The sequence below is a fragment of the Marmota flaviventris genome, chromosome 1, assembly GCF_047511675.1.
Source record: "Marmota flaviventris isolate mMarFla1 chromosome 1, mMarFla1.hap1, whole genome shotgun sequence".
Lineage (NCBI taxonomy): Eukaryota > Metazoa > Chordata > Mammalia > Rodentia > Sciuridae > Marmota > Marmota flaviventris.
Window position 1 is genome coordinate 120,981,074 of NC_092498.1, and position 24,549 is coordinate 121,005,622.

The 24,549-nt window shown below is 38.3% G+C and overlaps 1 pseudogene and 1 gene segment (V, D, J or C); both read left to right on the plus strand.

Moving 5' to 3' along the window:
* Positions 1–17,216: 17,216 nt before the first annotated feature.
* On the plus strand, positions 17,217–17,780 carry LOC139705258 (probable non-functional immunoglobulin lambda variable 5-48). The segment is given in 2 exon segments: positions 17,217–17,262; positions 17,380–17,780. Coding segments are annotated over 2 exon segments (447 nt in total).
* A 5,261-nt stretch (positions 17,781–23,041) lies between these two features.
* On the plus strand, positions 23,042–23,797 carry LOC139704770 (NADH dehydrogenase [ubiquinone] 1 beta subcomplex subunit 5, mitochondrial-like; annotated as a pseudogene).
* The last annotated feature ends 752 nt before the right edge of the window (positions 23,798–24,549 follow it).

Sequence of the window (24,549 nt, forward strand, 5' to 3'; positions counted from 1 at the left end):
CTTTGGAGCTCATTGAGTGTCAGCCATTTTCATGATCAGGGAAAGTGAAAATGGGCAGATTTGTTGTATTAGAGAGTGAGAAGAGATAAAAGTTAAACAGACGAAGAAGGCTATGGGGAGATCTCTGTAGTTATTTGTAACTGTGATCAATGGTGAGCTCACACTCTCAGGAAGCTCTATGGGAAGAATTTTCACTCACACTTTTGCTTATAGCTCTTAATTTGTGAGCAAGAAAAAAGATTACTACTTGCTAAAACAGCATGGCATAGATATGTGATAGACCTGAAGTCCTGGGGAACTGAATAATTATTTTGTAGCTTGAATTTTGGGTCAAAGATTAGAAAAGTGGGAAGAATATCATGTTATAAACGTTCATACTTTTATATAATCAAGACTCTTCTTATGATGCAAAGGTATTGGGCCCCAAAAGAGAGGCCTCTGCTGAACAACAGAGATGTTGAAGGGGAAGATAGAATAATGATAACTGCTTTAAGCTAGGAAGCTCCCCAGATTCCAACAGTCATCTACTCCCCTCAGTTGGGCCTCCAACCTTGCCTCCAGTCAGCAGGGCCACTGGAGCATCCTATCACCTCTGCCATAGAATGGTCAGTCTGGAATGATCTGCCCCATGAAGACTTGTCAGGGCACTTAGTTTGCCCAGGGCACCCACCACAGAATCACAGGACCACTCACACTAATACAATTGCCCATGGGATCAATACCAAGGTCAGCCAACTGGTTCTCTCTCAACCTGTATCCCCCTATCATCTTCCTGTCTGCTAAACATGAAGAACTCTAACACTTTTCCATGATGACACTCAGATATATTGAAATCCCTTTTGAACACCTTTGTCATTTGCCACCCCCTTATATCTTACAAGCTTATGACCAGAGTCATCTTCTCTTTAATAAGTCCCATGGAGACTTTCAGATCCTTCACCAAGCTAACTCATCCAACATTCCTTAGTCCAGCAGTAGTTCCCATTAAAAACAAGTCTAATCAGATTGGGCCTGTTACAGGAACAGCAGGAAAGCTTCAAGAGTGGACTCTTCTGCAACCTGTGAAGACCACTTATGAGACCTGAACTGCTGTCTCCATCTACATCAATACCTGGTTTCACTCCTGGGTAAGGATACCCACCTCTCATTGTTCTTCTCATATTTGCAATTCTCTCCTGGTCAGGTTTTGAATGAGGGTCTTTCTGGCCTTGCATACTAAGTGTAGATGAATTCCTTCACTCTGGGTTATGGAATAGTTTGAAGAACACTAATGTTAATGTTTCTTTTAGAATCTGGTAAAATTCATATAAGTGATTTCAGCTGAAACTGAGCTTTTCTTTGTCAGAAGAATTTAGCTCTGCTTAATTTCCTTTCTTATTACTTGTATTATTTAGATGTTTACTTCTTCATGATTAAATGAGGTTCCTAAATTTGCCTCTCTCTCCTAGATTATCTAACACATTTGCATACAATTGATCAAAACACTCCCTAATGATCCTTTGAGTTTCCTTGGTATCTGTTTTAAGACTTCCTTTTTCAAGTCTTATTTTATTGTTTTGCATCTAATCTTTTGTTAATTTAGCTAAAGATCGGAAAATTCTTTTTTTATCCTTTCAAAGAACTACCTTTTGTTCCCTTGATCTTTGGTGGTGCTCCTCTAGTTTATATTCCATTTATTTCTGCTCTGATCTTTATTATTTCTTACCTCATTCTGATTTTATCCCATGATTTGTTTTCATTTTTCTAAGACATGCTAATGCATGTTTAGGCAATTTATATGAAGCCTCTCTCTTTTAACTTGTAGGTACACATTCCTACAGTTTTTTTTTTTTTTTTCTTAGCAGTGTTTCTTGTGAATCACACAGGTTCTAGTATGTTGTGATTCCATATTCTTGGGATTTTTCAATTGTTGAATAGCAAGTTGTGTCATATTCAAGTGTTTATGAGATTTCTGTAGGTCTCCTTGCTCTTGATTTCTAGTTTAAATTCATTGTAATTGGAAAGTATACAAGAAACTATTTCAATTTGGGGGGATTTCTAAACATTTGCTTTATGGCCCAATATATGATCTACCTTGTGCTGATGAGTGGAATGTGTATAAGCTGCTGTCACATGAAATATTCTGTAGATATCTATTAAGTCCATTGTATCTATAGTGAAACTTATCTTTGTCCTGCTAGTCAAGTGGTCATAAATCCCATTGGTTTATTTTTATCTTGAAAGGTCTTTCTTTCTCCTCCAATTCTGAAAAATAAATACCTTGCTGAGTACATTAATCTAGGTTGGCATCCTTGTCTTTTCAGTGCTTGAAAAACATCAATTTAGACCCTCCTGGCCTTGTGAGTCTCTGATAAGAAGTCTACTGTTTTTCATATATATTTTCCTTTCAATTTGACCTGGCACTCCTCTCTTGTGGCTTGCAATACTAATATTTTTTCTTATCTTTTTTGGAATTGAATTATCAGTAGTGTAGATGGTTTTTGTGCACATTGTTATTTGGTGTCCTAAATGTCCACATATGCACTACTAACATATTGCCCCAGATTTAATAAATGTTCTGTTGTGACTTTTCTTGGATGTTTTCTATCTCCTTAGCCATGGATATTCTCCCCATGATATGCCAAGTATTCAGATATTTGATTATTTAATGGCATCCTTGAGGTCTTCTATGTTCCCTGAATTCTTTCCTATTGTTTGTCCTCAGTGCTGTCTGAATGTATTCTGGCAAAGCTGTTCTCAAGAACTGATATTCTATCTTATACTTGATCTAGACTGTCATTGAGGCTTTCAACTGAGGCTTTATGTAACATATCAAGCTTTTCCTTTCCAAGATTTCTACTTAGTTCTTTTTCAAAATATTTATCTCTAGATTCAAGTGTCCATTTATATTTCGCAGTAACCTCATTATTTCTTCCACCTGTTATTTGCATTCTCTTGGATTTTTATTGATCTTTTAAAAAGACTATTTTTTTCAGTGCCTTATATGGCATTTCATCCACTTTGAAATCTTTGGCATCGGTGCCAAGAAAGTTATAAAATATAGGATGAGTCAATTTGCCTTATTTTGTGAATCTTCTTGGGTTTGTTTTGAAATTTGCACTACTGATGAGATGGATGTCCCATTTGGGTTTTTGTTTTTGTTTAATCTCTCTCTCTCTCTCTCTCTCTCTCTCTCTCTCTCTCTCTCTCTCTCTCCTCTCTCTTTCCCTTTGTCAAAAAAATGAACCCAGAGGTGCTTAAATTCTGAGTATCCCCAGAACTTACTATTATTATTATTATTATTATTATTATTATTATTTTAAAATTTGAGACAGGGTGTCATTATGTTGCTAGGTCCTGTCAAAGTTACTAAGGCTGGCTTTAAACTTGTAATTATCCTGCTTCAGTCACCCAATTCTCTGCAATTACAGGCATGCATAACCAAGCTCTGATCTCTTTTCAACTTTTATTTGATGCCCCCTTAGTAAGCAGTTTTCTCTTAGTGCTGTAGGTGGAGAATGGGATTGTTGTGCAGTGTTGAGTTTAATTTCAGATGCACTTTATTGCCTTTCTCCCTATTGAATCTTTGGCTGTGACTAGTAAGTACTGATCTTAGACATTGAGTTCATAGTGTGAGGGTCTCAATCTCTGTATGTGTCAATAGAATGGGGACCTCTGGAATTCCAGGTGGTGTTATGTAGACAGCAGAATATATTTGTCATGCTCTTTTTACTTACTCCTATAATGGGAAAGGAAGTACCTACCAAGAGTTGGAGCTTTCCTGAATTTGGGCCCTGCAGTTATTGGTTGTGTTTCTTGTAATCAGTAGTATCTGGAACTTTTATTCTCTATGTAGACATGGATGCAGCTCAAGTTAGAATACAGGGAGAAGCAGGGAACACACCCGTGTCCCTCTGTAATAGGTACCTCTAGTCTCATTGAACATGTGTGACCTCACAGGGTGAGGGGGAAATGCATGCTGAGGGTCCCTGTAGGTTGTGTGCCGAGAAGAATTCCTAACATCCCAACTGGAGAGTGAGTGTCAAAGAGTAAAACTTATGCTCATTCGGGGATGGTTTGTTGGTGGGAGATTATTATCTCTTACATTTTTAAAATTGAAATATATACCAAGGGTAGAGCAAGATTGGTTCATGGCTGCAGAAATATGCTATTCCTCTCTGATGAGCAGAGACCAGCATCAGGTGCACATCATACATGAAAAAAGTGCTGCACTGCACTCTGAGTGCACAACAAAGAAAATAGAGACAAAAATGCAAAACTTGAGGTAAGGAACTGATGTAAAAATCAAACAAAAATAATATAGGCAACACCATCAACAACAGAAAACACAGAATGAAATGACATGGAGGGAAATAAAAGGTTGAAACCTAATAGGATGAATAAGTACATTTAAAGGAGCAAAGGTAGTAGAAGAAAAAAAAAATAAAGCAGAAGGATAAAGGAGAAAAGCAAGATAAACCCCAAAAACTACCAAAAGGAGAAAGGAGGGAATAGGAAATTCAAGCAATAAGTCAAAATGTGAAAAAAAAAAATGGAGAAATGTAGCAGGCTGCAGCCCTAGCTGGCTTGAATGCCATTTTTCCTATTTTCCAAGACATAGTCATGGATCTTTCCCTTCTTAACTCCTTTTTAATTATAATACAACTTCCTTTTTAGCAGGAGCTACAGCAGGATGCAGAAATTACCAGATAAAGATGTTAGGCTCCTGTCTATTGACCCTTCTTGTAAAATTTATATCCTCTCACCTAGAGTCAATTCAGCTACAGATAGTCATGCAAACGGAACCCAGGAATAAAAAAAAATCCTATTTACCAGGGGCCCTCAGATAGGCCACTAAAGGAAGACCATGATTGACTTTCCCTATTCAATGCCTCATTTGAGGTTGAAGTACCCAGAGCAGTTATTACTCCTTTCCTTAACAGCATTTAGTGACAGGTCTTCAGAGGTGAGAAATGAATGAGAGGGTAGATAGTAAAACAGGAAGTTAGGATAATAGACTTCAAAACATCTTATCTAAAGAAAAGGCTGCCCCATGAAATTAACTTGCAGAAACATTCCATAAATTTCAGCTGAACTTTGTTCTAGAAGCAGTGGGAAAATGGAAGTGATCGTGGACCTGAGTAGAAAATACAGGAAAGTTCAAACACAAGTGCTAAAAGGACACAGCCAATCAGAAGGTCCTGGGCTGAACCAATAGCCTTGGCTTTTGTCCAGTTCCTATTTAGCATAAATCTTGACAGATAGCCTTAACCTAATAGCTATATTTACCACTAGAGAAAATACACCTAAACGGAACTCTGTGTTATCTGTTCCCCTCTCACACAGTGAAAACTATGCTTATTTTTTTCTCACTTAAATGAATCTTATTTCTTTCACAGTTGGAAAAGAAAAAAAAAAATGGCAACAGCAAACGAGAGAGAGAGAGAGAGAGAGAGAGAGAGAGAGAGAGGAGGAAGAAAAATTAAATATTCAACAGAAGACAGAAGGGGAAGAAGCACATATACACAAAACAGCAAAAACAAAAAGGATTAGTATAAAATAATTAAAAAGTTGTTAATATGAAATAATAAATTCCTACTTGTCCTCATTGTTTAATGAGTGGGCAACATTTCAAGTTTGCAAACTGAGACATTCAAAATGCTTCTCCTTGACTTCTTAGGGTAAAGCCCTCTTGGACAAGTTAAAAACTAGTGTCATTCAATCCCCTCCCAATTATTTCCTGGGAATGCTCATCAGGTGACTACCAGGTAACTGGGCTCACCTGATTAACAGTGACTGGAGTAGGTCATGGTACCTGTAATCTGCTTTGATCACTAGAAGGAGCTAGAGCAGGATGCAGAAATTAACAGATAAAGATTGAAGCTACTTGAGCCAGGATCTCCAGGAGCAGGAGGTACATCATTGTTGGAGTGTGTCAGTGAACTAGTGCAGAATGCTAAACACCAAAAATTGTCTCTCTGTAGCTTTTTCTACTATGCACTCAGAGGGTGGGGTAATATCAGACATGTGTGATAATGCCAGATGCTCCTCATGTTAGGAAGAGCAATTAATTCTTTGATTGGAACCCAGGAGAAAGACAGAAGTCTCCAACTGTGTACAACTGTTAAACTCCTGGTGAGTTTGTGACAGGACCTCTCCCTCCAGGGTTAACTGAATCTGAGATGCTATCTACTGAGCCAGTACAGCAATATTTCCAAGAGGTCCCAGAGATTAAAAATCCAGGGGTCTTTGACTTCCAGAGAAGGAAGTTTGAACAACAGAGCTCCTCTTATAATGGCTTCCACTTTTGACACCATGAAAACATGAAGTGAAGTGCAGATGACAACCCAGAAGCACTTCATCATTCATACCCCTATTCTGTCATCTGTTTAAACTATATTGCTGCAGAGTTCTAAGTCCTGTACCTGCCTGGGAATTATTATTATTATTTTTTTTTTACTTTCACCTCCACCCTTGATGAAGAGGTGATTCCCTAGCCCTATTGAGCCCATGATCTTTGCTGGAAATTCTCTTTCAAAATCCACTGAACTATGATGTGTTCCTCATGTCTGTTCCTGTCCTCTGTTGAACTACAGCATTTTTCCATGGTCAAATACCACAATGAGTGGCCTCTCTCCATCTGATTTTATTCCAACTCTGGACAAATAGGCAAGTACTGGATGCCTCTAATCCACCATCTTGCCCCTATCATTTAAATTGATTGAACACCATTTCCCCCAGAATATTTGGGAAAAAAATGCTAAGAGTACTCAAGGCTGGTGTTTCTAGTAGTTGGGAACATCTGAAACTGCAAGGTGAATCCTCACAGATTTGAATTTTTACTAGGGACTTTAAATTTGTCATATTTGATTCTATTCACCAAGCCTCTCATGATGGGCCAGGTATGTTTACAAAATTTAAGAGACCAAAACTCAGAGGACTGAAGTTGCTCTTGGCAATAAAAATGTGGTCCATAGTTGCAACTCTTGGCCCAAAACAGCCTGCCAAATTGTGGTGGGGCCCATTTTCAAGCCCATATCCTTTAAAAGATTAGACAATGAACTGCACGCGATACCCAAGGGAAGTGAAAACATTAAAAAGATAAATTTTCCAGCAACACTTTGTCTAGTTGTGTTGAGTCATAGCCCTCAAGAAGGGAAATGGCCTCAAAAGTGCCTTGAGACTGACCAACTTTAGACAGTGACATCAAATAGAATATATATGACTCTATTCAATGTAATTATGTTTATGCCTTATCTCACAAGTAATTAAACAACTGAGTAAATCTTGAGGAGTTCTATGAATACTCTATACTGTTGTGATATATCAATCAACAAGAAAGACAGAAAGATGAGCTACATCCCAAAACTGAGGAAGGGAAAAGAGCTAGAAGAGGCAGATTGAATTCTTGGGCCTCACCAAGGTCAAATTTCTATTAACAAAAATACCACAGTCTACAGTATAAAAAGAGCATGGATACAAATATGAGCCTAACAAAAACTGAGAGTGAGACATCTGTGACTCACTGCCCAGAATCTCTCTGAAAAGGGACACAATGCAACCCAGAAACCTTAACCTGACTGGATCAAAGGGTGCATGAAGATCTCATGGACATTGCATGCCTCACCCAGTTTGGGCCAGGGACTGACTTCTTTAATCCTATACATTCATATAAACCCTGAGAAAAGAGCCACTCTCTGGCAACACTGTCTTGGAAACCCTCCCCTGCAGGAGTTCTGCTTCTTTCTATTACTTTCATAAATTTGGTTAGTCTACCCTAACTCTTCCACTATTTGTGTCTGTGAAATTTATTTGTTGAATTTGCAAGACAAAGAACCCAATAAATTCCATGGTGTGGTTACAAAATGACTCTAGCTGAAATGTGTCAGGAAAACTAGTCTGATTTAAGAAAAGGTATTGTCTACTCTCCTCCTCTGCATAGTTGTGGACCCCAGAATTGGGCTGAAATTGACCCTCTGTGAGATTGCATATAGGAGGCCCTTTCAGACCTCACTAAAAAAATGAATTCTCCACATTTAAAATATCAAGGGAGAATCAAATATTTTGTAACAACAGTTTAGAAAAATCCAAAACTCCACATAGGTGCTTACTTCCTCTAGAACAATACCCTACCCACAGGACCCTACACATTCTTCCGTCCAGAAGAGTCAGTCCTGCTGAAGAAATGGGGAAAAAAAACAAGAAACAGAGTAGTAACTCATGGAAAAGTGAACTGTCCCTAGCAATGTACTCCTAACTGCTCAGATGTTGAACCTCACAGGTGTTAAATCACAGTTTATCACATCTAAGGAGGAAAGGCACCACCAGAAAATGACTCCCCTATTGAACCTGGGGATCCACAGTCAAATAGCTAGATGTAAACCCCACTAGAGAATTTCACATATCTCTTCAGATGATAAGCCCTAGATGGGATATCTCAATCAATCATGGGTTCAATTTTTGTTCCTCTTGACCATTTGTACTCTTCCTAATCTCTCATTAGATTCACTTCAACCAAGTTACAGATTGGGTGTTCAGTTTCTGAGTTCTATCACCAAGTTGATGGCTAGGGATATAGAAAGCTCCCCATGATGACCACTGACCCACTGTTGTGGAAAATTAAGGCCACCAATCTAAGTGCATAGCACCAGTTTTCTAATTGCATCAAAGAACTAGATGGAATGCATTCTCCCATGCCTGATGGAAAATGCTTACTTATTCCTTCTAAGCAGAAGAGCCTTGATATGTGCTAAATCAAGACTGAGACAAGACAACACTTGATCTAGGATGAGAAAAGGTTCACACCACTCTGGACAAAGGCTATGGAGTTGGCAATAAAGCCATATGTTTATTGGAAGAATAAGCTCAATTGGAAGAGAGAGTAGCCTAATATAATGATATACTAAATTACTTCCATGAGACTCCCCAGGAAATAGATTCGACTTACTAACAGATACTCTTTTATTTCACTGCTGTGACTTAAAGACACAACCAAACAAAAACCTATAGAGGAGGAAAAGTTTATTTGTGGGTTCCAAGTGTCAGAGGTCATAGAAGGCCAGTTCTATTGGTCTGGGTTTGAGGTGAAGCTGAATATCATGGTAGAAGAATGTGGTGTAGGGAAGCACCTCACATTTTGATCAGGATGCAAGGAGAGTCCACTTGCCAGATACAAATATAAACCCAAAGACACACCCCTATTCCCACCATCTCCAGCCACACCCTACCAATTTAGTTACCACTTAGTTAATCCCTATCAAGGTACCAATCAATGATTGGATTAAGACTTCCCTGTCCCAATCACTTCTCCTCTGAAATTTCTTGCATTGTTTCATATGTGAGCTTTTGGGGGACAAACCATAACAGATGTAAAATGCCACTGTCATTCCAACAAAGACCATTTGCCTTTTCCTATAGAAGCATTCTTGAAAAACAAAAGTGTCTTCTGTGCTGACTTATTAAAGAATGTTTCTTGTGTTGAAATGATGGTGGTCCAGGTTTCAGTGCACACGTTGGAAGAATAAAGGGAAGAGTCACTCTTGCTGTCAGAGTTACCACTCCTCACCCACCTCCCTGGCCTGGAGAGGGGCACATCATCTGTCAAATCAACCTGGAGTCTGTCCCTACTGCACACATTTATCTTTTTCATAGGTGATCACTACTTTATTATGCTTCTTGCTGTTAATGAGTCTTAGTCCAATAACCCACATAAATATCTCATATCTTAGAGAACACAGGCTTCGCATCAAAACACCTGGAACAACAACAACAACAACAAAAAGAATAATAAACTCAGTTTTTTGACATAGGAAAAAAAGAGGGTTTTTTTTAACATAGGGAGGCATTAATTCAAGGATGTAACATATTCTTAAGTAATTGGAATGGTAATGACAGTGGAATATATTTGACTTTACTTTCCTGTGTTCATATATAAATACACTGCAGTTATATCTCCACATCATATAGAATACAATATTGGGATCATAATTAGAATAATTAGCCTAATGTCAAAATATATTGTAGAGTCCTATATAACTAAAAAGGACAAATTCTAAAAACTTCTAAAAATGTAATAAGGTGTTTATTCTCCACCTATTATCTCATTTCTATGAAGAAAAAATAAAACTTCCTATCTTTTAGCAAAAAAAAAATTAAAAATATGAAATTCATCATCACCTCTAGGTTTCCCAACTGTCATTTATCTTGACTTACATATTCCCATTTCCACAGGGACAGTTTATATAGAGACAGCCATATAACTGCCCTAGAAGCCTGACACTTGGTAAAAATTAGTGCAGGTGATCCTTCTTGTGCCTTCTAGGATGTTATCACACAAATCCCTGTGACTATTCTTTTATCTTTAAGGGTAGGCTGACTAATACTCCCCTGTAACTGTGGTTATATGTGAATTCTGATGACTCTCATTTATAGAGAGCTGTCCTATTCTCAGGGTTGTGGTGAGAATCAAAATGAGATTTCCTAAAATGCCTCATATTTTTTCCACATTTTTTATTGGTGCATTATAGCTATACACAATGGTGGGATTTGTGGTTACATATTGATCTATACACAATATAATTTGGCCAATACCACTCCTTGGCACCTCTAATTCCTTCCATTCTTCTTCTCTTTTTCCTACTGATGTCCCTTTTATTTCCATGGGATATGCCACCACATTTCATTTCTTTTTTTTTTCCTATAAACCTTCCATATATGAGATAAAACATATATACTGTATTTTTTCCATCTAAGTTCATCTGGGATATCAGTCTTAATTTTGTTTTGTTTTCCTTGACTTGTCCTTATCTGATTTTGTTATAAGTTTCAATTTTATGGAATAATTTAAGGAGTATTTGCACTCACTATCTCTTCTGTAATGGTTTGGTAGATCTCAACTGGTGATCCACTCAGTCCTGGATTTTTTTTTCTTTGTTGGAAGGCTTTTTACTATTGCTTTCCTTTCTCATTACAAGTAATTGGTGTGTTTATGTTTTCTATTTCCTTTTGTTTTAGTTTTTCAGATCATATTTATCTAGAAATGTATTTATTTCTTCTAGATTTTTGAATTTATCGGAGTACAAATTTTCAGAATAGTCTCCAAATTGCGTAGTTGATTTCTGTAACATCTATGGTGATTTCTCTGTTTTTTGTTTGTTTGTTTGTTTGTTTTGTTTCTATCAGGTATTAAACTCAGGGATACTTGACCCCGAGGCACATTCCTAGCCCTATTACGTGTTTTATTTAGACACAGTGTCTAATTGAACCATAGCTGAGGCTTGCATAGAACTTGCAATCATCCTGATTGACTCAGCCTCCTGAGTAGCTGGGATTACAAGTGTGTGCCACCACGGCCAGCTTGATTTCTCCTTTTTAATCTCATTTCTTAACTCTTTTTCTATTGGTTATGTTTGCCTAAGGGCTTATCAATGTTGTTTATTTTTCCAAGAGCCAACTCTGTTTCATTAATCCTTTATTTGATTTTTTATTATTAACTTCATTGATTTTGGATCTCATCTTAATTATTTTCTTCATTCTAGTGGTTTTTAATTGATGTGATCTTCTTTTTCAAGGAAACTGAGATGCCTAAGTAGTTTGTTTATTTGAGATCTTTCTGATATTCTTATCTAGGTACTCATAGATCTAAAGTTTTTTCATAGCATCCCAGAGGTTCTTTTTTGTGTGTCATTAGGCTCTTTGGAGTCTAAGGAGTTTTTATATTTTTTTCCAGCAGAGATACAATGTGTGACAACAAAATCACAAAATAAATGCAAGACCCTAACAGTGAGATATTTTCTCAGTGCAGAACACCCTGCATTATTTGATTTGTAGAATGATAATCTTAATAATGATAATTTTTAACTACCAGTAGGAATGTGATGTTTTTAGTTTTCCTCAAGCAGGACCTCATTTCCACTCAGGTTCAGGTAATAGTCATCTCCCTCTCTGATCCCTATGGAAGGAACCAATAGAATCTTTACTCCCAGAATCCTCTGCATTCTCACCACATTGCACTCTCCTCATACTGCATAATTGTCATATTTTCCTTCTCCTCCTAACTCCAAATTCCTCAATGGCAAAGTATCTTTATTAACATTGGGTTACGTTGGGACAGAGCAGAGACATGGTCATGGGTATCTGTGGACTGACAGTGATCAGACTTTCAGGTGGATGCCATTAACATAATGTGCACTAAGACAGTGAGTCTGCCCAGTGAGCAGAAGGAGGCGCTGTGGCACTGTCTCCATCTGCACAGCTGTGCATTTCCCAAGCAGAAGGATGGATGCTGGAGATGCACTATGTGGTGCCGATGCAGCAATTTTGTCCTATCTGAGGGTGGTACTAGCACTGCCTTCTGAGGTACTTCCTGCCAGACTCTCATCAACCAGCACCTGAATGAATGCATGTAGAGGGGTAGGACAGGAAATGGATAGGACCACATTTGTCTCAATAACTCCTCCCTGTGAGACCAGTGGAGAGGATAAGAAATATCATGTGTAGGTCACTCCAGTTTGGACCTCAGGGAGGATGTGTCCACAATGGCCTGGAGCTCTATTCTCCTTCTGATCTTGTCTCATTTCTCAGGAAGGGGCTGCATCCTTGCTTGAGTCAGACCCCACCTTAGATCTTAGATCTTATAGCAACTTTGATACCATATGCTCAACCTCGAGTATCTGTGTTTTCAGTTTTCTTGTCCTAGTCTAGGCTGATTCAGCTACTCTCCCTCTCCACAAGACTCATGTGTACCCTGAGACTAGGCTTCAGTGCTGGTGACTTTGGAATACACTAGTACCAGTAGAAGCCAGGAAGCCATTTCCACCTTCCCAGTGTCTCCTTTATTACTACTCAGACACAAGTAAACAGCAGGGATTCATGATCACCAGCCACTTCTCTGAATTAAATGATACCTCATCTAATGAAGGTGTTCTGCACATCTGTGGGCTGAAGGATGAAGATAAGTCTATTATTTTAATATTTGAAATGAAAACTCTAAGCCTTATACAGTGCTCCACACCCATGGAGAAGAGAGATTAAACCCTCCAATGAATTCTATCTGCTTGGTGCAGTCACTGTTGCACTGCTGGGACTACATCTAGCTCAGGTGGTGGCTCTTGTTCTCATAACTTCAATCAGCATCTGATTTTTCTAGAATCAATATATGGGAAATGTGTTCCTCTTTTCTTCATTGTAAGAAATTGATTTAATCCAATGGTAATACCTTCCTATCCTACAATATCATTTCTCAGAGTTCAGTTACTCTCCAGGAAGTAAACAGATAGAAAGAAGGGGGTTTTCCCCTGGTTTTCCTACCAGAATCTAGACCCGACCCAGAAACATATGAGGTCTGAAAGCATCTGGGCATCACTAGGTGTAGCACACTTTAAGTGCAGCCCTTCTGACCAGCTTCAAGTGTCAGGTTACCTTCTCCTGTAACTACTAGTTCCAGTCATTCTCTGAGAACTATTTTTCTCTATATAGGCTCAGAAAAATTAAGTTCTGTATCTCCAATGATGATGATAAAACAGTTTCTTTGACAGTGAGATGATAATGTTTGTAAAAAGTGAGCACAGAGACTCCTAGCAACAGACACCCCACTTAATCAGGCTCTAAAGTAACCATCTCTGTTCTGCACAAAAATAATCTTCTGCTCATACCAGGACTTCAGTGAGATAAGGAGCATACTCAAATAAAGAAAATTCATTCTACAAGAGCATTGAAGGAAGATCAGAGAGATGCTAGATGCTGTGTCCTAACACTAGTGGAAGCCAAGGGAACTGAGTTTGAGGTCACCATGCCAAAGCCTGGCCTCCCTTCCTTACCCCTCTCTCTGCAAATGTCACTGACTATATGGGATTATGGATGTGCATCATAAGGAGCACTTTCCCTTACCTAGAATAGTCTGCACTGTTCTGTGCTCTTACACAAGCATCATATCCCATCCAGGTTTCTCTATCAAGACACCTAAACTCATGTGCTTATAAACAACAGATAACTACTTTTTCCTCTTAATGAAGGCTGGCAAGTCCAAGATCCCAGTGTTGGTATATTTGGTGTCTGCTGGTGGCTCACTCTCTGGTTCACAGATGGCTTGTTCTCATTGCATTTACATATGGTGCACAACCACCTTCTCAATCCTCTTCTTTAAGGAACACTAATCCCATTCATGAGGGTTCTGCCCCTTAAAGGGCCCTTTTTTCTTAAACAATCAGTCATTGTATTGTGACTAAAATATGGACATTTTGAGGGGAACCAAACATTTTTATCATGGTATATATTAACCTTACCTTCCTATGATGACTCCAGGGAGATGAACAGTGGTTCTATTCCTAGCCATGTATCTTTTCTAAACATTTAGGGACCTTCCTACCCAATACTGTTCCTTACATGGACTTTTATCCACTTAGTTTAAGAAAAAACATGACTATTTTTATGGGGTGAGGAGGACTTCACCTAGTGTATACACCTTCAATTTACCCAGTTTCCCTGGCCCAGCCCTAGTCTTCTTATTGAGATGATGAAAGTGTAAAAATGTTCCAGCCTTCCTGAGTACATTCTTGGAAATGTCACTATAAAGTTTTACCAATGTGAACAACACAGAATACAGTATTATTTGTGTTTGATTATGATATACAATAAGGGTAATCACTACTCTGGAATATGCAAATTTTTTACATGATGAGCCAGTGAAGCAAATATGGGGAGGGGAGTCACCTTCCTTGTGTTGATGGACAATTCGTTTTGTTGGGATCGTCATAGACGATGTGGTGATAAGACTTTGTTGAGTATCACACAAGCTCCAAATACTTAAGTGTGCAGGGAACATTGGTTAGAGATCAGCTGTGCTCTCTTTAATTTTCTTCACTATGTAGACACTGTTTGAAAACCTGTTGGGACCTATCATTATGGATGGACATCATTGCTCTTTGAATCTAAAGAATGTCATCAGGTGATGCACAGCTCAGGGGATCATTGAGGGAACATTTTGTTCATATACCAGCCCTGAGGGATTTCTATGAGTCCTGAATGTAACTGCAGAACTACTTCCAGGGTGCTGCCAATTGGAGACACTTGTCTGTGTACCTTTGGTGGGTTATTGTCCTAGAAAATAGGAAAAACTTTTTTTCTTCAATGTCACTTTACCAGACTGAAAAAGATGATACAGCAGAGACTTCTAAGGGAGAAAGATCTTGACTTTGTTCCTCATCCTGAGGGTACCAAATAGAACAGATTTGGAGGGACACTGTACTCCTTGTTCCACAGACATAAATCTGACAAGTGGAGTAGGATATTACTTAAGATAAATAGTCCATCAAAAATTACATATCTCTGTGTGTGTGTGTGTGTGTGTGTGTGTGTGTGTGTGTGTATATATATATATATTTACAATGAATCTCCACATCATGAACAACCACACAAGGCTGGAATCCTAATGATAATAAGACACATTCCATGTTTTCATTAAATATGTCAAAATATCTATACTACTCTATTTCATGTATACTTAAAAAGAAAAAAAAATAAATTAAATTAAAAACATTACAACCCATAAATTTCAGTCTTTCATAATATAGTACTTTCTCTGCTGAAATTTTAATGTAATTGACATAAACTAATTAAATTTTATAAATTTTAATCAGAGTTTCCACAGTTACACATTTTCTGGCACCAGAACATTTTCCAGGTACTAAGAATTTAAAGGGACTACTACTTGGAGGAGAAGAGGTTGTGAACTTGTGCTGGCCTCTATAGGTGTTTATTACCTCTTATTACCTCTATAAGTGCTTATTTAAAAATCAAAGCTTAGTTGTAGCAAAGAACCACTGACAGAGCCAAAAAAAAGCAGAGGTTCCCTGGATTATATTTATCTTGGGGTCAAGTAAGAAACTGTATGCAATACCAATAATTTTGATAGTTTGTGACATATTATTGTAGATTTAAAATATTCACAATCTAAGAAAATAATTCCAGACAATAGACAGTGTCATTTTCTACAGTCACGATGGCATAAGAAATAGGGTAATCCTCCCATCTCAAAGAATAAAAATATGGACACAATGTATAGCACAGCCTTTTAGAATACAGGGAACCCAATAGCACAGCAGAGCTTGGGGATAAGAAGAGTGGCTTAGTGGAAGTGAAGAAGGAAGGCAGAGACCTAATTTTAAGACAGGTTGGGCATCTAGTTGATACACAAATGATAGAGAAATAAATCAGGCATAGTCCCTTAATCAACTATTCAATCCCTCAAATACCCTTGTTAGAAAAGTTGATAGGAAATATTGATGGGCTCCCTTGAGTCCATAGAAAAAATGTATCTGCATTGGGAGTGGATGAAGGAGGTTCATTACTGAGTGTCCAAGAATGCATGTCCCAGGTTGGATTTTATTCTAGTACAATCTGGCACAACAAGAGATCTACAGCTGTAAGCCTTAAGATTCACTGTGATTTCTAAATTATAGTTAATTTAACAGTTAAAGGGCTTAAAGTGAGAGATTAAAATGTTTTTCAATTAGGTGGGAATCATGGGAATAGGTTTATTTCATAAACAAATATTACAAAATTGTAAAAATATGTGTATATTGTACATTATATACCCATGAAGTCATATGGAATTTGCAGCCTGTTGTATGGGAGACCTAACTCCTTAAGTTATCATTTTTTCATGATTTTGTGCATTCCATAATACAGAAAAACTTCTGAAAGGGAGAGATAATGGAAGCATATCTACATTGCAGTAATTAGGAATCCAACCTTCTATATATAGACAGTTACTGATGAGCTACAGAAATCTTTGGGGCTCTCAAGATGTAGGACCATGGGAAGGTATGCCCTGTGGCCAGCAGGGGACACTGTGGGGCTATCCTGTGGTCTCTACCCAGCTGCTCCTTAAGAACCATTCACTTAAAGGAGTTCTGGTCTGGAGGAGGGACCCTATGTTAACTGAAGGGGACTTACCTGTGTGTTAACTCTGGCATAGCAGAGTCCCCTGGGAAGAGAACTATGTCTTGTCTCAGCAGTCCTTCCTCCCAAGGTTCCCCCAAGTGGTAAAGGAAAACTTCATTCTCTTTAGTCTGTAGTTTGAGCTGAACTCCAGCACCTGGCTAGGGTGGGGTGGTTTGCATTGGGCAGTCTTGATGGAAACATTTGCATGAGCAGCCCCTCCTCTGCAGAAAGGGGGAAAGAAAAAGATATCTGTGACAGCTCACCTCCACTGTGGGACATAGGAAGTTGTGTCTACCATGGCCTGGACTCCTTTTCTCATCCTGCTGCTCTCTTACTGCATAGGTAGGAAAGATCTTCAATAAGCAGTTCTCGATTCACTGTTTGCATCAACTCTTCAGGTATGAACCTATGAAAAGTTTTACTGTGGACACTCTCTTCCCTATTTTTCTCTGTTTGTAGGTTCCCTCTCCCAGCCTGTGCTGACTCAACCTCCATCTCTCTCTGCATCTCCTGGAGCATCTTCCAAGCTTACCTGCACTTTGAGTAGTGGCTTCAGTGTTGGCAGCTACTGGATCTATTGGTACCAGCAGAAGCCAGGGAGTCCTCCCAAGTATCTTCTGAGCTACTACTCAGAGTCAAGCAAGCACCAGGGCACCGGGGTCCCTAGTCGTTTCTCTGGATCCAAAGATACCTCAGCCAATGCAGGTGTTCTGCAGATATCTGGGCTCCAACTTGAAGATGAGGCTGACTATTACTGTGCCGTAGGGCACAGTAATGCTTTTCACAGTGAAACAGGCAGATGGGGAAGTGGGAAAAAAACCAATTTGCCACAGTCTCTAACCTATGCATTCATGTTTTGATATTAAAATACATTAAATTATACGATTATAAATCTCTCACACACTGCACTTCTTTTCCAGTGTTTCAAAAATAATTATAAAGACTGAAATAATCCTCAAACAAATGCAAAAGGAAACTAGAGCTAGAATCTGAATAGCATCTTACTGGCATCCTATAAATGATATCAAATTCTGCCATATCCTGAAGGTAGCCCCCAGTGAAGTCTTTTTTTATTTCTTGAGTGCGCCAAGGTGCATCCTACACTCCAGCACCCACTTCCCAACTTTTAGACATCACACTGACTACAAGGACCTTTCTTAATACCACTCAAGGTTCACAGGAAAGACAGCTTCAGGCCTTGCTCAGAGTAGTCTGGAAAAATAAAACTAACTAAAGACAAGATTTCAATATGATTGGTGTGGGAGGAAAACAATCAAGGGATAACTGACTGAGAGTGATGAAGTTTAAAGATTTTGTCATCTAATAGTTTGTCAAATACAGTCCAGTCAGCAGAACCTGCTCTCAGGTACAGGGAGTTGTGTAGACTCAGGAATGGCTGTAGGCAGAATGTGCACACCCTTGGTCTTGGCATCCTGTGAAAGGGGAAGGGCCCTCAGCTGTCAGGAGTGGGAACCTTCTATGTTTCTCTTTGCCCTTTCATTGTGATTCACTGCTAGAAACTCAGTTCCTTGAGAACTTGGACTTTTTTTTCTCATTTGCCACTGCCTTCCAAACAGCCTGATGGCTGCCACAAAGGACAAAATCAATATGTGTTTGTAAAATGAATATTCACCTAGAAAGGAATCCCAAGGGTGGGAGTAGATTTGAGGGAAAAGTCTTGATTTCTGGATATTCTTGGTTTCAGTTGTTTGAAGAATAGATATTAAATAAGAAATTTGACCTCAGGAGCTGGAGAATAGGAGAGGGATATGAAGAACTGCGTCCTGTTGAAGGTGACCAGTAGGAAAGACTAGATCATATGAGTTCAGATGGAGACAGTGGAGGAGGACTTGTTGTGCCTTCAGGTTCTGAGTAAAGAAACCATAGGAGCAGTTGGATAATGGAGATAAGTCTGAGCACAGAGGACATATCCCATGAGCTGATGCACCACAGAGCATGGAACAACATATGAACACCTAGTAACTTTGAAATTATCTAAGAGCTACTGAGTTATACATCAACAAAATGTTAAACAGAGATATTAAATAATTTGTTACAATATAATTAAATCTAATATTCAACCACTCAATTCTCAATCTCACAAAATTCTCATAGCGTAATTTTAGAAAAAGAAGTTTGTGCAATGAACAGATGGTTCTGTACTGGATGGAGGGGCTGGTTGAAGAAATGAATGATTGGTAGAGAATGGATGTGCCAGTGTGGACTTGGTTATTATATAACATGGTGTTTGATTAAATTCTGTATATGCAAATGGTACATTCTATTGTTCTTTTGTTCACTTTCCCAAATATTAAAACAGCTAAATTCACTGAAACATGGAAGTATAAATACAAACCAATTGACATGTGAGTAGGTGAAATCCATGATGAATTTAGAATGAATGGAACATGAAAAATGTCTGCATGTCTTTAAATTTATACTAGAAAACTACATTTATTTTTCCCTCTACAAATATACCCTCATATATAGAGTAACAGAATTAGGATTGCTATTTATTTTTTAAGTCCTTTTTATTGAAAAATAATCTAAAAGAAATGACAGGTTAATGGAGGCCAAAGGATATATGGGAATTCTCTTATTTCTATAAAATTTTTCTGTTAATCTAAAACTATTTTCAAAAATAAAGTGTATTAATTCAAACTAGATATTATGATAGATACATAGACTTTCTCGAACATGTATCCATGAAGAGATTTGAATTTTATAGCATACTTTTTAGGCAAGCTGAAACTTTATGATATCATTTACATATGTTTACACATCCCATAGACAGGACTCTTTTGAGAATGAGAAAGCAAAGTAATAATGTATGAATCCGAATCAGATTGTCTTAGAATCATACTATGAGGTTGTAAATAGAAAGAGTAACCTAATTTGCTGCAGAAACCAGTGGAGTTCCCAGGTCTCAAGTGCCATGGTAAGAAAAAATTTGAGTTTTCAAGTTTCTGGGTCATAGTGTTTGGTGTGTCCTGTGACCAGCAGGGGATCCTGTAAGGTTGCCCTGTAATCTCTACCTGTCTGCTTAGTAGGCCCATTTACACAGAAGATAACTGGCCTTGCAACTGTGCCCTGTGACAACTGATGGGGACTCTCAGAGTCTGTACCCTCTCTGGTCTGGCACAGTTTCCTGAGCAGCAACACTTATCTTATCAAGGGACTTGGAAAATAATGACCCTGACATTTGCAGAAAGAATCTCTGATAGAGAGTGGGAACAAAAGGAGGACTGGGACAATTCAGCCTCACTGAAGGGATAAGGGAAATGTTTCCACCATGACCTGAGCTCCTTTCCTCTTTCTGCTCTTTTCTTACTGCATAGATAGGGACAGGCCTTAAGTGTCCAGATTCACCTCCTGAGCTTGTGTTAGTCCCCGTTAGCTCTTATCTTGCAAGGAGCTTAACTCCAGTTCTAGCCTCATTTACCATGACTGTGTCTATTTGCAGGTCCCCCCTCACAGCATGTGCTAATTTAGTAAGGAAGATCTCTGTATCATAGGAAATATCAGCTAGACTCACCTGCATTTGACCAGTCATGTCAGTTTTGGAAAGTATTGGATATATTGGTAACAGCAGAAGCCAATGAGCCTTTTGTGACATCACCTGAGATTCAAGTCAGACTCAGTCAAACATCAGGGCTACAACATCCCTAGACACTTCTCTGAATTTAAAGATGCTTTGGCCAGTGCACAAATGTAGCTCATCTCCTGGCTATAGCCTGAGTATAATGTTAATACCTTACCATATGAAAGAGCTGACACTGTGCTCTAGATCCATGTGAGGCAGAACTCTCCCCTGTGCTGTCTGAGCCTGTTAGGGCCTCTGATTGGGTATAGCTAAAGTGATAACTTTCTTCTCCAGATATCCAACCAGCACCAGACAAGTTTATATGAATTTATAGATGAAATTATAGATTAATTTAATTTATAGATTAACTTATACATTAATTCCATTTTACTTATAGATTAATTCATTGTTTATATAATCTCAATTTACTAATTTTTATATCAGCAGAAGTCACTTGGCTGGACATAAAATTTTTTTCAGTATATAAATTGGAGAAAGTTTAAAGAGGTTTTTTGGCCCAGCTCAGAGTCTAGAAGTGACTCAGAGATGAATCTGGGCTAAAATTTTCAAATAAGTTCAAGATATAATACCAACATGGAGAAAGGAATTATGTCCTTTATTCTAACAACACAGCTTCACAACGTTTAAAATAAAAGCAATATAGTTTATATTAGCATCACTACAAAGTAATTCAGAGCATATCAGAAAATATCTAAAAGTATTTAAACAAAATTCCAAGGCACTGGCAGAGAAATAAAAGACAACTTAAAGTAGCAGATATTCATTATTTGTGCTTTGAAACCCTCAATGTGGTTACTATAGTTTTTTACAATTAATCCAAAAACAATTCCTTGAAATGTCTTTGAGAAAAATATGTCTTTAGTAATAGAAAATTTGCTCAACAAAGAAATGAAAACTATAATTAAAAGTATCAATGAAACAAAAGCCCTGGGAAAAGACTTTTCAAGTTTGATATGGCCTGACTGTCTGAGCAAAGGGAAGAAGTTGAATTTTGAATCCAGAGACATATGATTTGCTCTAGGAGATCAAGGATAGATTAGCTTTTTCAAGGAAGGGGCACAGACCAAGGATGGGAAATACCCCACACTGAAGCTATTGGTCAGGTTCCAAATGAACCTGGCAGGTGCTCCAGAAGAAAGAGAGATGGTGGCAGAGTCAGATCAGGCTGGGCAAAGGAACCTTCAGACACAGCAACTGATGATTATTTGGGCAGAAATGAGGGTTAAACTGCTTAAGTGTCTCTGTTGGTGTCAACTTCCCCAGGTTTCCAAAGCCTGGGACTACCTATGCTTTGGAAGAGGAGCATGAGGAAGAGAAGATTCCAGGTCATATTGGATACCAGCCCTGTGAGGCCTCAGAGCAGAGATGGTTATTGCAGGCTGCTTTTGTGTTCTCCAGTTGCCTGGAACTAGAGGGCTGTTCACACAGAATTGTTTCCCTACTGGTGAGCTTGGGTCCACACTGAGCCCCTCTGAAGACAGAATTTGATTCTTTAGACAGAAATAATTGTGGGTACACACAGTGCAGATACTGAGAGAACCTCACAGTATGCCCTGCTGCTCACTGGACAGATTTCAGTTTCCCACTAGAAATAGTGTTACTGGAATCTGCCTGTAAGTCTGGTCACTGGTCAGTCAACAGACTTCAATAGACAAGCTCTCCTCTGTCACAAGTGAGATAATAATAATAAAAAGCTGCTGCCACTGTGAAATTCATAGATTCTGGGAGAATAAGATGGGAGATAAGGTTCTTGTATCATACCAGGAGACAGCATAGAGGAGAGAATTCAGAGGGTTGGGAACCAAGACCTGGATTGTTCCTTCCACTGGGACGAGAAAGAACACAATTGTGATCTAGGTCTGAGTGGAGAGTGGGTTCCTGAATTAAGACCCTCACAGTTCTAGAGAGACATATATTCTTTCAAGAAATAGTTATAAATATTAAATAGCATGGTATGTAGAGAGAATGACAGAATACATCACGTACAAGAGCATTAAGCAAATGTAACAGAAGTGTAAAACTTGCAGAGTATACAGGTCCCTATAAGTCATAATGAGGTGTAGTGCTTGAAGTGAATATTATAAGCTCAAGACAAGATTAATGAAAGTTAGTGACACAAACAATTCCCAATAGAAGTTGTGGCTTTCTCCACTTGAGTTTCTGGGCTCCACTGAATTTCCTTAAATAAAAAATGGGTCAGCCATAAATTACATAAATATATAATTACTCCCCTTACATTACTAAGAGTATTGGCACTATGCAAAATTATAGCCTTTACACAATTTTATTTTATTCACTGGCATCAAGTTGTGAAGTGGGAACATGAGAATATCTTCTGGCTATAAATAAAACACTTCTGGTCATTTATGTAGATTATGTGCCTGTCATTTTCAAGGGATTCTTTAAGTACATTAAGCCTGGTGAATAATAAAAAAATGGGAATCAGGATGTTGTGTGGCCATATTGGAAATAATATCAAGGTCTTTATAGTAAAAAACCCAAGGATAGATCACAGCTATGACAACCATGAATTTGTTGAAGTGGGCTCCTGTCACTGCACTGACAACTCTCTCTGGCCACCCATGGGCACTCAACTTGGATTTGGAGGGCTCCTCACCCACGTGTTTCTGAAGACTGCCATGTAACTTAATATTTCCAGTTCCTGTGTGACACAGTACACACCATTGGACAAAAACTGTTCATCATCAAACCTTCTTCATACTATGTCAGTCTTTTTTAATTTTTTAAAATATACTGAAATTCTGCTAGCTCTGGGGCTGTGGTTCAGTGGTAGAGTGCTTGCCTTGCACCTGTGAAGCCCTGGGTTCGATCCTCAGCACCACATAGTGATAAATAAGCAAAAATAAAGATATTGTGTCCATCTACAACTAAACAAAAAGATTTAAAAATATATTGAAATTCTATATTTTGTTTACTGGGCTTTCAGTAGCAATTGACATAACTCTGGTAAATGTATTTGTTGGTGAAGATAAATTATCAGAAATTTTAGAAGGTTATATTCCAGAACAGTGGGAATATTACAAGCATCCTATATCAAGATGGATTACTCATACTTTCTTTGATGACCCTGAAAATTTTTAAGAAAGAACAATAGCTGCTCTTCAAATTGAATCTGAAAAGGATGAATTACAGTTCAAGGAGCTGGAAGTTTAAAGGCTAATTTGGGAGAGAAGCAATGGGCCCTGGTAACAATATCCAACTATTGGTAAGGCACTTATTGATCATTCTTTAAAAGCAGCTCCTGACAACTAATTTATTTCATTAAATACAAACGCTAGGGTTGGTGTTGTGGTTCAGTGGTAGAATGCTTGCCTAACATGCATGAGGCACTGAGTTTGAAGTTTGATCCCCAGCACTGCATTAATAAAAAACCCAATTACACTCAATGTATCCTCCTCAGTGGAAAATAATTTAATAAATATAGTCTGTATTTTTGGTATGTTATGAATAAAAGAGCTTCTTCCATTAAAACAAAACAGAAAAGAAAACCTGGGATAGTTTTTGAGACTTTTTTTCCTTATAAATTGATTCAATCCTCTTCTTTCTTAGTCCTTCTAATCCTGCTCTCGAAATAAGCACCACAGGTCCACCAGCTTCTTTCTCAATCTAATTATTACATTTTCTTTTTTCCTAGAATTTCCTCATTTCCAGTGAATCCAGTGAGTTACATAGTATAATAATTGATTCTCAGTGTTACGAGCCCAATGACCCAAACTTGTGAGGAATCAGAAAGAAATAAACTTGACATTGTGCCAAGCATGGAAAGTGGGTTTGTAGTCTGCATGTCCCTGTTATTAGTTTCTATATGAGACACCTTTCCCCTGAGAATTCTACAAATTGGGTGAATTGTGTCCTGTTCTCTCTGAGAAAGTCCAAATTCAAATTTGAAGACTGAAAGAGATAGGAGGCTGACCCTCAGGATAGTTCCCCTCCTCCCTTCAGCAGGGAGCAGGCAGTGATCAAGGGTCTGGTGGAGGAAGCATCCTTTATAACGACCAATGTGT